Here is a 13,892-nt window from a genome sequence, read left to right as displayed (position 1 = left end):
CAAAAAATAAGAGGAGGAAGGACGATAAAAAAAATGATGAGCATGGCCTTATTTCTATTAAAACATATTGGGTGACTGTCACGTTTCAGGTAAGACCAAGATGCAGACAGTGTCGAAGTAACAAAAGTTTATAACTAATACAGGGGCAGGCAAAGCGACAGGTCAAGGGCAGGCAGAGGTCAGTAATCCAGATAGGGCGCAAAAGGTCCAGAACGGCAGGGTCAGGGAAGGCAGAATGGTCAAAACTAGAAAACAGGAACTAGAACAGACAGGAGCAAGGGAAAAATGCTGGTAGGTTTCGTGAAACAAATCGAACTAGCAACAGACAAACAGAGAACACGGGAGACAGGCGACAAAGGGCTGTGAGACAAAGGCTGTGAGACATGGGGGCTGTGAGACATGGGTTTAATTCTGGAAACATGAAAGGTGGGAGTTATACGGAGGGTACGGGGCAACAGAAGACGAACAGCAGAGGGGCACATAACCTTGGAGATGGGTAAAGAGCCGATAAACCAGGGGGAGTGTTTGCGGGATTCCACCCGGAGGGTCAGATCCCGGGTGGACAGCCATACCTTCTACCCGAGACCATATAGGGAAGCTGGGGTCCTGTGGTGATCCTCTTGTCGTCAATACCTGGAGGTGGTCTTCAGAAGGGCCGACCAGGCTGTCTTCCAGGTACGATGAAAGTGGCAGTTAAACATCTGGGCCGAAGGTATGTCGACCTCTTCCTCCTACTTTGGGAAGAGCGGGGGCTGATACCCCAGGGAACACTCAAAGGGCGATAGACCCGTAACAGAGCAAGGAAGGGTATTGCGAACGTATTCGACCCACACTAGTTGCTGGCTCCAGGTGGTGGGGTTGGCAGAGACCAGGCAGTGCAGAGTCATCTCCAGGTCTTGGTTGGCTCACTCTGACTGGCCAATGGACTGGGTGTGGAACCCGGAGGACAGGCTGGCCGACAACCCAATGAGTGTGCAGAAAGCCTTCCAGAGCCGGGACGAGAACTGAGGACCCCATGTCCACTGGCAGTCCTAGGATCCAGAAGGCATGCTGCACCATGGGCTGGGCCGTTTCTTTGGCAGAGGGTAGCTTGGGGAGAGGAATGAAGTGGGCGGCTTTGGAAAACCGATCCACTACGGTCAGGATGTTGGTGTTGTCACCAGACTGGGGGGAGACCCGTGACAATGTCCAGGGATATGTGAGACCAGGGACGGTGAGGGACAAGCAGAGGTTGAAGGAGACCAGCCGGAGCTTGCAGAGGAGTCTTGTTCTGTGCACAGATCGTGCATGTGGCGACGAATGCGGAGATGTCAGGAACCATGGTAGGCCACCAAAAGCGTTGTCGCACAAAGGCCAGGGTCCTCCGGGAGCCTGGGTGGCAGGCAATTCTGGAGGAGTGGGCCCATTCCAGGACCGAGCAGAGGACCGCATCAGGAACGAACATCCGGTTAACTAGCCTCCCCCCAGGGGCTGGGAACACTGTGCCTCACGAACCTGCTTCCCTATTCCCCAGCTTAGTGCCATCGCCAGGCATGAGGTGGGGAGGATGGTCTCGGGTTCCGGGGTTCAAGCCATGCGGCTATAATGGAGTGGCAGCGCATCTGGCTTGACATTCTTGGGTCCCAGCCGGTATGAACTGGCTGAACAGCAGGGCCCACCTAGCTTGCCTGGAATTGAGGCGCTTGGCAGGGCGGAGATATTCCAGGTTCGTGTGGTCAGTCCACACAATGAACTAATGTTCCTCCCCCTCCAGCCAGTGCCTCCACTCCTCAAATGCTATCTTCACAGTGAGGAGCTCATGATTCCCCACATCGTAGTTCTTCTTCGTGGCATTGAGGCGGTGGCAGAAGATGGCGCAGAGATGTAACTTGAGGTCCAGGGCAGAACTCTGGGACAGGACAGCCCCCACTCCGACATCCGAAACATCGGCCTCCACCACAAACTGGCGGGACCGGTCAGGATGAACCAAGATGGGAGCTGTGGTGAAGCGATGTTTGAGATCCCGGAACACCCGGTCAGCAGCTGGGGACCACATGAACGAAACCTTGAGAGAGGTGAGTGCAGACAGGGGGGATGCCAGGGTGCTGTAACCCCTTGATAAAGCGGCGATAAAAGTTGGAGATTTCCAGGAAACATTGCAGTTGCACTCTGGACGGAGGCTGGGACTAATCCACCACCACTCTCACCTTTCCGGGATCCATCTGTACACTCCCTGCAGCGATGATGTAACCCAGAAAGGGGATGGTGGAGCGCAGGAATTCACACTTTTTTTTTTTACAAAAAGCTGGTTCACCAGGAGGTGTTGGAGAACCTGTCGGACGTAGAGTATGTGTTCTTGGGCGGAGTGGGAGAAGACGAGGATTTCGTCAAGGTAGACAAATACGCACTGGTTCAATAAGTCGCGGAGAACAACATTAACCAGAGCCTGGAACACAGCAGGGGTGTTGGTAAGGCAAAATTGCTTCAGAGATACTCATAGTTCCTGTATCCGCACCAGGCAGAGGAAATAAGTGGTCGCGGGTATCAGTTCTTCACCGTGATGTCGTTGAGATCCCGGTAGGCGCTGCACGGGCGCAGGTTTTTTTTCCTTTTTCTCCACAAAGAACCTTGCGCTGACAAGGGAAGCAGAAGGAGGGATGAACCCTGCAGCTAGAGAGTCCTCAGTGTAGGTCTCCATAGCCTTGGTCTCCAGATCCGACAAAGGATTTACAGTCCTCCCTGGGGTGGAGTGATGCCTGGGAGAAGGTCAATCCTGCAGTCATAAGATGGGTGCGGCGGAAGCGAAGTGGCCCAGGCCTTACTGAACACCTTCTGGAGGTCCTGGTACTCCGTGGGAATGGCGGAGAGGTCCGGGGCAACTTCCGAGCCTTCAGGAAGACGTCCAAGGGCAGGCTGTGCTGATTTCAGACAATGGGCGTGGCGGAACGGGCACCAGCCCAGAATGGCACAGCAGTCCAGTCTATGATGGGATTGTCGCTTGAGCCAAAAGAGCCAAAAGAATCCCAATACCTTGGGAACCTTAGCATAAATTGGATTGCCTCGCTGTGGTTCCCTGACACTCGTAGGCTGATGGGAGTGGTATTGTGAGTGACCCGGCCTATAGAGCGCCCGTACAGCGCTCTAACATCCATGGGAATTGAAAGTGGCTGAGTGGGGATGCCCAGCTCGGACGCCAGGGTTGCGTCAGAGCTGGGCACCCGGAGAGATTGAGTACCCGGAGGATTGACTGATTCCCCCAGAGCAGGATGGCATGGAAAGGGGTGTGAGTAAAGGGAAAGTTCTCCATAAGGCCCACCAGAGTACTCTCCCCTTCTTGATGAGCCTTGTTTTTTAATGGGCAGGTAGCTACGAAATGTCCCATAGGTCCACAATATAGACGGCTCTCGGTGTGGAGTCGGCATAAGCGCTCAGCCAGAGTCAATCTAGGCCCTGCCCAGGTGCCTGGACTCCAAATGAGGTGAGTCGGCAGCCCTCAGTGATTCCCAAGAGAACTCGGACGACATCGGAGTCACTCGGACATGTAGACTTCGGGGGTCTCCAGGATTCTTCGGAGGCGGGGTGGGAATCGAGGGTGAACAAGGATGACAGGGCACAGATTCCCTTTCCCTTCTATGTTCTCAAAGCCGCCCATCGATCCAGGTTGGTCAAGTCTATGAGGGAGTCAAGGTCCATGGGCAGCTCCCGGGCTACAAGCTCATCTTTGACCACCTCCGATAATCCGTGAAGGAACATGTCGAACAATGCTTCCGTGTTCCAGGCACTCTCAGCCGGCAGCGAGCGAAAATCCATTGTGTAGTCTGCCATACTACGGGAGTTTTGACCTAGCTGAAGCAGTTTACCAGCAGCCTCTCTCCTGGACAACAGAGAATTAAATAACTTCCGAACTTCCACCACAAACTCCTCTAGACTGTTGCTCCCACACCGCCGTAGCCCATGCTAGTGACCTCCCGGACATCAGCATAATGATGTACGCTATCCTCGAGCGGTCCGAGGGGAACGAAGAGGCTGCAGCTCAAAAATGAAGGAGCACTGGGAGAGAAAAGCCCGGCAGGTTCCGGAATCTCCAGCGAAGCGCTCCAGAGAAGGTAAGCGGGGTTCTCAGGACACTGGGGTAGGCTAGGAGATTATGGATGTGCAAACAACAGGTCAAGGGCAGGCAGAGGTCAGTAATCCAGATCAGAGTCCAAAAGGTACAGAATGACAGGAAGTCTCAGGGTCAGGGCAGGCAGAGGTCAATAATCCAGTGTGGTGGGACAAAGTACAGGACGGCAGGATCAGGGTCAGGGTCAGGGCAGGCAGAATGGCCAAAACCGTGATAACTAGAAAACAGAAACTTTAGAAATGACAGGAGCAAGGAGAAGGCTTGACGAACAAAACGAACTGGCAACAGACAAACAGAGAACACAGGTATAAATACACAGGGGATAATGAGGGGAGATGGAAGACACCTGGTGGGGGGTGGAGACAAGCACAAAGACAGGCGAAACAGATCAGGGTGTGGCAGTTCCAGTGTGATAGCCATAGCCAGCTAGCTAGCATGGCATTCCTCTCTTTATGAAGCGGGTGTTTGAGTAGGCTAAACTAGTTAGCTAGTGTACATTCGCCAGCTTAGTGAAAGTGAAAAATACAACGGATTATATAGATAGCTCTCTGCCTCTCTCTATCTCTCTTACTTCTCCTTCATTTTTATAGAAATTAATTTGTTCAAAAATTTTATTGCCTTTCCCTCTCTTTGAGTCAACTACTCACCACATTGTATGCACTACAGTGCTAGCTATCTGTAGCTTATGCTTTCAGTACTAGATTCATTCCCTGATCCTTTGATTGGGTGGATAACATGTCAGTTCCTGCTGCAAGAGCTCTGATTAGTTGGAAGACGAAATTCACTGAAGATGATGGTCCTCCCCTTCCTCCTGTCACGACTTCCACCGAAGTTGGCCCCTTTCCTTGTTCGGGCAGCGTTCGGCGGTCGACGTCACAGGCTTTCTAGCCATCGCCGCTCCATTTTTCATTTATCCATTTGTTTTGTCTTGTTCCCTGCACACCTGGTTTTCATTCCCCAATCACACTACATGTATTTATTCCTCTGTTCCCCCTCATGTCTTCGTGTGAGATTGTTTTGTGTTACATGTCTATGTTGACACGCTTTACTGGTATGCGTTTTATTTCACGAGGTATGTTATTGTGTTTATACAATATTATTGTGACTGTTTGCAGGTTTGCACTTTTTCATTGGCTGGAGGTTTCGACGCAGTGGCGTCCGTCTGTTGGTTTCTCCTGCCTCAATAAAGTGTGCGCCTGTTCACAACTCTCTGCTCTCCTGTACCTGACTCCGCTCCCAGTACGCACGCCATTGACACCTCATCTGAGGAGTATCCACTGGCTGAAGCTCATTGTCTTGATCTCAAATTGGTAGGGGGCTGACCCAAGTGGGTGAACATTTTGGAAAATGTCAACCACACAGCTTTCAGTAAACAGTCGCTTTCAAATGAAGTATAGTGTGGCTACTTTAAGTAAGACAGTAATTCTGCTCATAGATTATGCATGTATGAACTGCACATTGACACATCCAGCCCAAAGCGGGAGGTTGTAAAATGACTTAGTAATTACCAAAGTTCCGGAGCATGTATTTAACTGGAGGGAAAGGGCCTCTTGCAAGTTGATAAAGACCAGTCAGAATATTGTACCTTTGGCTTTGAAAACCTTTCATGGCCGCGATGTGTGTGTCAAGCTTTCATCAACACTGTCATGCACTGGTGATCCCAGTAAACTGATACTACATAAGGGCTTCAGGGATGGTCGGCCAAACCTGCTCTTTATCATTCTTTCTTATCTATGATATAGGCAAAGAAAAGGTCATTCAAAAGCTCTAGCTCAACTGACACCCCCCAAATATAAAATGTCATGTTAACTTTTTGTACAATAGGTTTACAGACTATATTTTAAATCTATAATGTAAAACTATATTTCTTCACACTTCTAGAAGTGAAGAGCTAAATTACACTAAAATGTCTAGTTACGTAAAGAAAACAAGTGACCTTTTTACTGTACATCCATTCATTCATGGTTAGTTAGCGTACACTATATAAGTACTGCAGCTCCACTGTAATATCCATGATACTCATGACCCTAGCTTCTTGAAAAACCTGTCGGTTTACCACAAAGATTATTTCCAAGAAGCCACAAAAAAGTCCATAAATCAAATTGAAATGAAATATCTGAACATGTCTTTAGTTGAGTCAGGATATTTAGTACTGTTTACCCAAGGGCAAGAGAAATTGTGAGGGTAAGAGTAAAAATGTTTATAATGAGAATGGGAACAAGCGATAACGGAGAGAAGCAATATAGAGAGGGGTCGATACATTTGTGCTAACTTCCAACACAGAGTACATACAGTACACTAGTAGAAAACACAGAGAAAACCTGTCAGTTAGTCTTGTGTTAGTCAATCTACCCTCGTGGCCCTAATGACAGTTGTGAGTATTCATGGATGGCAAGGGAAGCCAGGCTTCTTCCAAAACTTTACCAAGAACAAAACATACAAAAAATACAGACATCTCTCTGTGCTTCGTACATTTCCTTCAATTTGCAAGAGGCTGAATGTATCTCACCGGAGAAATCATCAGATCGAACGAAACAGTGCCCTTCTGACTGAGTATGTGTAGCCCATCTATCTGATGCTGTCTGGTCAGAAAGAGTACCACAGCATTGAATGCAAGGGAAGTCAGAAAGCCAGTTTGGACTTGGCTTCAAACCAATCACATTAGAAGCCAAACGTCATTGACAGAAATAACTTGAATTGTTGCATTTGCATCTAGCTAGCTAAAATGATCCATTTCCCAAATTAGCCATGGATGGAGATAGAGATTTGGACTTGTGTTTTTATGAAATTATCCGTACCGGCCAATGATTATAACGGCGATTCTGATCCAACCTTAAATTCATACAATGACAGGATGGAAGTTCAACATGTAGGTAGATGTAGTAGGCTAATGTTATTAATTAGCTGGCCTGGCACATCATTGCCCATGAAAGGAAGTTAGGCTAGTGATGAACCATTTTAGCCAGGTAGTTTAGGACAACAAAAACTAAAATCGTGTACTGTATGACAGAGTCATAGATTGTTTCTGCAACATGAAAGAGAAGGATGGCATTGTGTGTAGCCCATGTACACTGTCTCAGTGTGTGTAGCCAATGTATCTGATGCTGTCTGGACAAAAAGAGTATGACATGTTGCGCCTGTAGCATTAGATTGATTGATGCCAGCAATCATTTGGCCTTTAATAAAACAAATTTAAGATAATTTGCCAATTAGTGCTGAGCTGAGCTCAACAGTGGGTTGTCCTGGTACATCAAAACGCCCCCAAAGGGAGGCCAGTTTGGATTTAGCTTCACCCCAGTCAAATCTCACCCTAAGCAAAATGTAATTGGTCTTCTTGTGTTGATGTCCTGCAGTAGCTATCGGCCCTTTCCTAATCCATGGATGGAGATGGGGATTTGGACTTGTGGTTTTGACTTAATTCTCTGTACAGGCCAATGATTATGATGTGATTCTGATGTAACCATAAATTAATATTCTGTGCAATTTGCCTGAGAAGATTGAAGTTCAATATGTAATCTAGATGTAGCCTAGCCCTTTTAGGCTAAAAATTAACTAGCTAGCTAATTTAGCTGGTCAATATTTGCCCATGCGGGGAAGTTAGGCTAGCAAGCATGTTAGCTAGGTAGCCTAGGACAACGAAAACTAAAAGCTTACTTACTGTATGACAGAGCCATGGATCGTTTTGCCAACATAAAAGAGAGGAGGATGACATTGGCGTGCAACTAGTCTACAAGTAGGGTGAGTCCAAAAATGATTTTGTTTGCTCGCACACGTACTCACACACATGCACACACACAACATTGACTAAATCGTTTTTGTATCTTTACGTTTGTTTTCAGTGTATGAAACTAACCATGTGCAAACTAAGCAACCCTGTTGATTTGACGATGTTTAAATGTTTGTTGAAATAGTGTTGAAATAGCTGAGGCAGTGCTCCTGTTGCCTTTGTGCAGATTTGCGATAACTCTGTGGTTCTAAATCATTAGTTGTTTAGTAAACTGTCAAACATTAACTTGCTTGACCATTCTGCACGTGATATAACGGTTTGTTACATGCAATATTTGCTTTGTGGATTTCACCAGACAGATGTTGCTCTCCGGTTTGTGATGAAACAAACATATGTGTAGTTGAATTTATGTGTAGTTGACTTTTTACTGGCTTGGCTTGGCTTCCTCAGTGATTTTACCCACACGCCGCTACTGAATGGTACCTCGGTACCGATACCCCCTGTATATAGCCTCATTATTGTTATTTTGTTGTGTTACTTTTTATTATTTTTTTACTTTAGTTTATTTGGTAAATATTTACTTAACTCTTTCTTGAACTGCACTGTTGGTTAAGGGCTTGTATAAGTAACCATTTCACAATAAGGTCTACAGTTGTTGTATTCGGTGCATGTGACAAATACATTTTGATCTGACTTTGATTTGATTTGAACGGAAATAACAAAAACCAGCAAACACTCTGCCCTCCGTGGAATGAGTTTGGCGCCCCTGATCTAACCCCTGAACTTAACTCAAATGTACACTGCTCAAAAAAATAAAGGGAACACTTAATGAGTGTTCACTTAGTGAGAGAAAGAGATAGAGCTGCATGGAAAGAGGGAAGGACAGAGACGGACAGTTGTCACTTAAGCGTGTCCTGATGAATACTAATTGCTGTGAACTAAAGAGCCAGAAAGAGTTCCATTGATGGCTGAGCACAATGGAGAAGGGACAGGGGAAGCAGAGGAATTCTATTATTTCATTTTTCCCTTTTCCTCGTGTTTGTATGCCAGCCCGTCGCCTGTTGTCTTTGGGGGGGAAAGGAGACTGTGGCTCTCACAATGCAGCCCTTGTGTCTGGGGCCACAGGGCCAGAGTAAGTAAGCCAGGGTTCACACAGCTTCCTCCCTCCCTGCAAGATGGAAAGGTTCTCAGCATACAGGCAGGCTTGCGATCAATAGGGTTTTGGGATGATAAATTGAGCTCACTGGCGTAGGGGAAACCCTAGTAGCCCCCGCAAGGTGGGGGTCCCATGAGCTCTGGGTGCCCATGCGCCCATCATCTCACACCTACAGTATGTCTAAATGTTATTATATTTTTTGATAAATAATTTTGACAGTAACCCTCCTTTTCAATGTCAACATGTAGCAAGCAAAGTGTTTGTGTTGTCAATCTACATTGGGCTGTTACATGGAAAATTCATTTTACAATCTGCAATGTTTGAATTTCCAACTTTAATTGCTGAACAAGTACATACAATATTGTCGCCAGCCATCATTCTAAATAGCAGACACAGTAGGCCTATAGCTTCGTGAAACATAAACGTTCGGCTTAACATGAGAAAATGCAGACCAAATAAAAGTAAACATGAATCCATTAAAGCAAAGCTATAGGCTACTACAATCTTTAGCACCACATAATGTGATAGGCAGCAGTGGAGACTTCGCAATTTAAGAACCATGGACAGCGATCAGTAAGTAGTCTAAACTTCGTGAGTGGCTGACGCATGAGATTTTCTGAAGACTCCAACTTTTCTGGGGTTCAGAGAAACTGCGCTACGCCAGTGGTTGAGCTAGCAGTAGGTTACATCCTTGCTACTGAAAGTCACAGCATGGACTAGCAACATGGTTACTTCCATGGGGCTATGCTGCTGTTTTACCCATAGACAATACCAGGCTCAAAACTAACATGTATAAATATCCCTTTCTCTAACTGTTTCTCTATTACATAAATACAGTAACAGACACATTGTTTCAAACCCTTTGAAAACGGGCAACTCTTCCTCACTTCCTCTCACGTGTCCCTTATTGACAAGTAGAGGACGGAGGCAGAGAGAGACACAATGGCAGCCTGTCAGATCACATCCTCATTAACATCTGGAGCAGAAAGGAGAACAACCCTGTTTACAGGGTCTGAGAGAGGGGGGGTGGAAGAAGGGAGATGGAGAGGGCGCTTGAAGAAGGGAGCGGAGGGCGAGGGAGGGAATAAGGGAGAGGGGGGCAAGGGAAGAAGGGCGAGAGAGCGAGAGAGGGGGAGAGAGGGTGAGGGAAGAAGGGAGAGAGAGAGAAAGAGAGAGAGAGAGAGAGAGAGAGAGAGAGAGAGAGAGAGAGAGAGAGAGAGAGAGAGAGAGAGAGAGAGAGAGAGAGAGAGAGAGAGAGAGAGAGAGAGAGAGAGAGAGAGAGAGAGAGAGAGAGAGAGAGAGAGAGAGAGAGAGAGAAAGAGAGAGAGAGAGAGAGAGACCTTGAAGGTCAAAGGGAGGAGGGAGAAATTGCAGTGGCAGAAAGGGTCTCAGAGAAACCAACGGTCATGTTTGGCTGAATAACCCTCAAAGGTGATCAGTCACCACTGTTTTGAAGAGAAAAATAAATCCTCATCTCATCAACTGCTGCAGGTTAGAGCTTTGGGATTTTCTTTTGGTGTCTGTTGATCTGTTGTGGTCCTCCTAGGGGCAAATGTTCTATGTATAAAACTGTTTTTCTGAGTACAATCAAAAATGCTCTACCACATTATGTAATCATTCTAAATCAGATAATGCTGTTATTCTATTGCAGGGACAGGGAGGGTGACTTGCTTCATTATGAACTGTGCTGCTATTTTGATACTAACCGCAAGTTGTTTCAGTTGGACGTCTGCTTTTTATCTCCCAAACAGACAAGGTATTTATAATTTTCTGAGTATAAAAGGTATTTTAGCTTATGACAGGAGAGTATGCAGAATTGCATCCATCTATTGAATCTGTTCAATTTAGGCCACTAGCTATAAGTCGGTGACATTGTTTAATGATGACCATAAAATAATAACTCAATGTAATGTATGTGACTTTCATTGTTGAATGATGGAGGAATAGTCTACAAGGAAGCTGTTTTAATTCCCTCAGCAACAAAGAAATTGAAGTATCTGCTTGAGCCACCTGTTTATGCCGAAGTAACCAGCCCTCGGGGAGGAAATGCCACTTTGCCATGTGTACTGCGATTCAAACCAAGCCATTACAAGGTGAAATGGACAAAACTGGAACCACTTCGTCATGGAAGCGAGAACATTGTCATGATCACAAACGGTTCAGCCCACAAACCCTATGGCCTGCTTGGGCCACGGGCCTCGCTTCGTAAGGCTCATGCCATGGATGCCTCACTACGACTCAGCAACCTGGAACTAGAAGACGGTGGTAGATATCGCTGTGAGCTGATCAACGGTATCCAGGATGAGAGTGTCATCATTACATTGGGGATAGAAGGTACATTTAGATGATTCTTGTAACCTTTCTAAACATTTCAAATGTTGTAAAGAAACCGTATTGCTTGCTATTTAGACAAAAATATATTTGGAGAAAAAAAAGGAAAATCAGACAAAGTTTTTGATATGTTGTGTGACTTAACATCAACATAAAAAGAGACCAATTCTAATTACTTTTAGGGATGGTGTTTCCATATCAGAGCAAAAACGGCCGCTACAAATTCACCTACCAGGAAGCTAAGGAGGCCTGTGTTGAACAGGATGGCACATTGGCCACATTCAAGCAGCTATACAGAGGTAGTCAATATTCAATCAGTAAAACATTGACAGTTTACTCTGTAACGTTGCTGATGCCATAGAGGTTTATGTAAGGCTAACTTTCACGAAGTAAACAGTAACACATTCTCATTGTGTAGCCTGGACAGAGGGTCTGGATTGGTGCAACGCAGGATGGCTCATCGATGGGACAGTCCACTACCCCATCCTGCACCCACGAGCAGAATGTGGGGGGGAGCTGCTGCCTGGAATTCGCAGCTATGGCCCCCGGGACAGGATCCGGGACCACTTTGATGCCTTCTGTTTCACCTCTAGAACCAAAGGTCAGCTGAGCTGGTTTTGGTGCTTTGTGAAGCTGTCAAATAGCAATGTCAGTACAGTCTTCATGTGCCAAATTAGTTCCACACCTTATAATTTGGGATGCTGCTTATTGAAAATGAATAAAAGGAGTTCAATTGGATTTGGTCGATGTGGTACATTTAAAAAATAGTCTGGAACCAACATATTAATCAAACATTAATAAGATTGCAATTATGTTATAGTATTGGCAAAAGACTGTGTTCAGAACAGTCTTATGTTATTCTGACTGTAAACTTTTCATAGCAACAGGGTGACCTTTGGCGATACATAGGAGTGGGCTCGTTAATGGTCCTGAGAGGATGAGGATGGACAATAAAGGCTGTTGTTCAGGCCCACTTGTGAACAAGTCCATCTGTGAGAAATTAGTTGCTCTTTAGTGACATTAGAACATCCACTGTAATCTGAAAATACAAACCTCAGTGGAAATGTTGAATTATAAAGACAGTGGGTGGTTTTACCCAATAGCACGGTTTGCTAATAAGTTTACATTTTTTATTGTTGGACATAAAAGACTGTACATTTTAATTTAGGAAATATGTTTGAAAGTATTCCCACACATAATAGAGAGATATACAGGTATGTGATCATATAAGCAAGGTTTGAAATGATTATGTTTCAGTCAAATGTTATATCTGGTTGGACTTATAATTATTTAAAAATCTGTGCTGAATCTAGTTGATGATCACTGCCATATAGGGATGGATACAGCACCATACTTAACTTAAATAAGAGTAATGATATTGTTGTGAGTGCATGTCAACACTTCAGATCCAGAATGACTGAGACAACAGATGACTTCTAATGTTTTAGCACAGGGGTTATCAACTAGATTCAGCAGAGGGATGATTTTTGTTCTTGAGCGGATGGTCAGGGTGCAGGGACATACTTACAAATCATTTGTGTTCTGCAACAATTGACAGCAAGAAGCCCAAACAGATACTGTATAACATTTGACTAAAACATAATCATTTTGAACCTTACATTTGTATACGATCACAGATTTCCAAAATTGAAATCACTTGGAGCTGATTTGCTGATGTTTTTACAGTCTTTTATGTCCAACAATAAAATAAAAAGGCTCATACTTGGGGGGCTAAATAAAATCACCCGCAGGCCTAATAGAACCACGGGCCGCCAGTTGGCGAACACTGCTATAGCAGGTTAAAGAACTTGTATTCCCCTTCCTCTCTTCCAGGCTTTGTGTTCTTCGTTGGAGGGCCACTCACGTTTGGGGAGGCAGTGCAGGCGTGCAGGGGTGAGGGAGGAGAGTTAGCTCTGGTTGGACAGCTCTATTCAGCCTGGCGTTTCCTGAGCTATGACCGCTGTAATGGAGGTTGGTTGAAGGACGGCAGTGTGCGTTTCCCTATCACCACCCCTAGAGAGCGCTGTGGCGGTATTCCCGAGGCTGGGGTGCGCACCTTTGGGTACCCCAGCAAGACCCTGCGTCTCTATGGTGCCTACTGCTACAGGTAGCTTTCATGAGACCCATAGCGTGTGGAGCCTACATCCACTGACTTCATAGATCCAAGACGCAGAACCATTGTGAAGACTACCAGTGTCTCCTACAGGTTTCATTACGCTTTTCTGCAATACTACAATATGTTATTACAGGAAACCTCAAAGGTTTAACACCTTTTTTTCATGGGACACATCAATAAAAGCCTGTCATTTTTTTTTTTAGCTTTACTGCTACAGGTAACAACTGCTGTACATGTTTCCCTGCGTTTGTGTAACAGGCTTTTTTACACTATTCTAATGTAACAGGAAAGTTATTACACAATGACAAATTCATAAAATGCTGCTAGCTTCTTATCTGATGTAAGAGAATGCGTGAATAGCAGAATGGGAGAAAGTATATGCATTGACCATAACTGTAATACAATAAAAGATCTTGAAAGTGTATTTGATCAATGGCATTAAAATATCATTCAAATGCAA

General features: G+C 45.5%; 1 protein-coding gene across 3 annotated transcripts; it reads left to right on the top strand.

Moving 5' to 3' along the window:
• The first annotated feature begins 7,697 nt into the window (after nt 1–7,697).
• On the top strand, nt 7,698–13,861 carry LOC115141069 (hyaluronan and proteoglycan link protein 2-like). Of its 3 annotated transcripts, none has more exons than XM_065000072.1 (6): nt 7,698–7,840; nt 10,637–10,741; nt 10,933–11,319; nt 11,499–11,615; nt 11,735–11,917; nt 13,150–13,861. In XM_065000072.1, the coding sequence occupies exons 2-6, from the start codon at nt 10,663–10,665 to the stop codon at nt 13,425–13,427; spliced, it is 1,044 nt and encodes a 347-aa protein (XP_064856144.1). In that variant the 5' UTR covers nt 7,698–7,840; nt 10,637–10,662; the 3' UTR covers nt 13,428–13,861. The 3 variants fall into 3 exon arrangements, with proteins under 3 accessions (XP_064856144.1, XP_029535523.1, XP_029535524.1); XM_029679663.2 differs by lacking the exon at nt 7,698–7,840 and adding an exon at nt 10,134–10,476; XM_029679664.2 differs by lacking the exon at nt 7,698–7,840 and adding an exon at nt 10,137–10,476 and having other exon boundaries at nt 10,963–11,319.
• The last annotated feature ends 31 nt before the right edge of the window (nt 13,862–13,892 follow it).

The sequence above is a fragment of the Oncorhynchus nerka genome, linkage group LG14 (assembly GCF_034236695.1).
Source record: "Oncorhynchus nerka isolate Pitt River linkage group LG14, Oner_Uvic_2.0, whole genome shotgun sequence".
Taxonomy (NCBI): Eukaryota; Metazoa; Chordata; class Actinopteri; order Salmoniformes; family Salmonidae; genus Oncorhynchus; species Oncorhynchus nerka.
The sequence above is the reverse complement of the archived record's forward strand: the minus strand, read 5'-3'. Positions and strand labels throughout refer to the sequence as shown.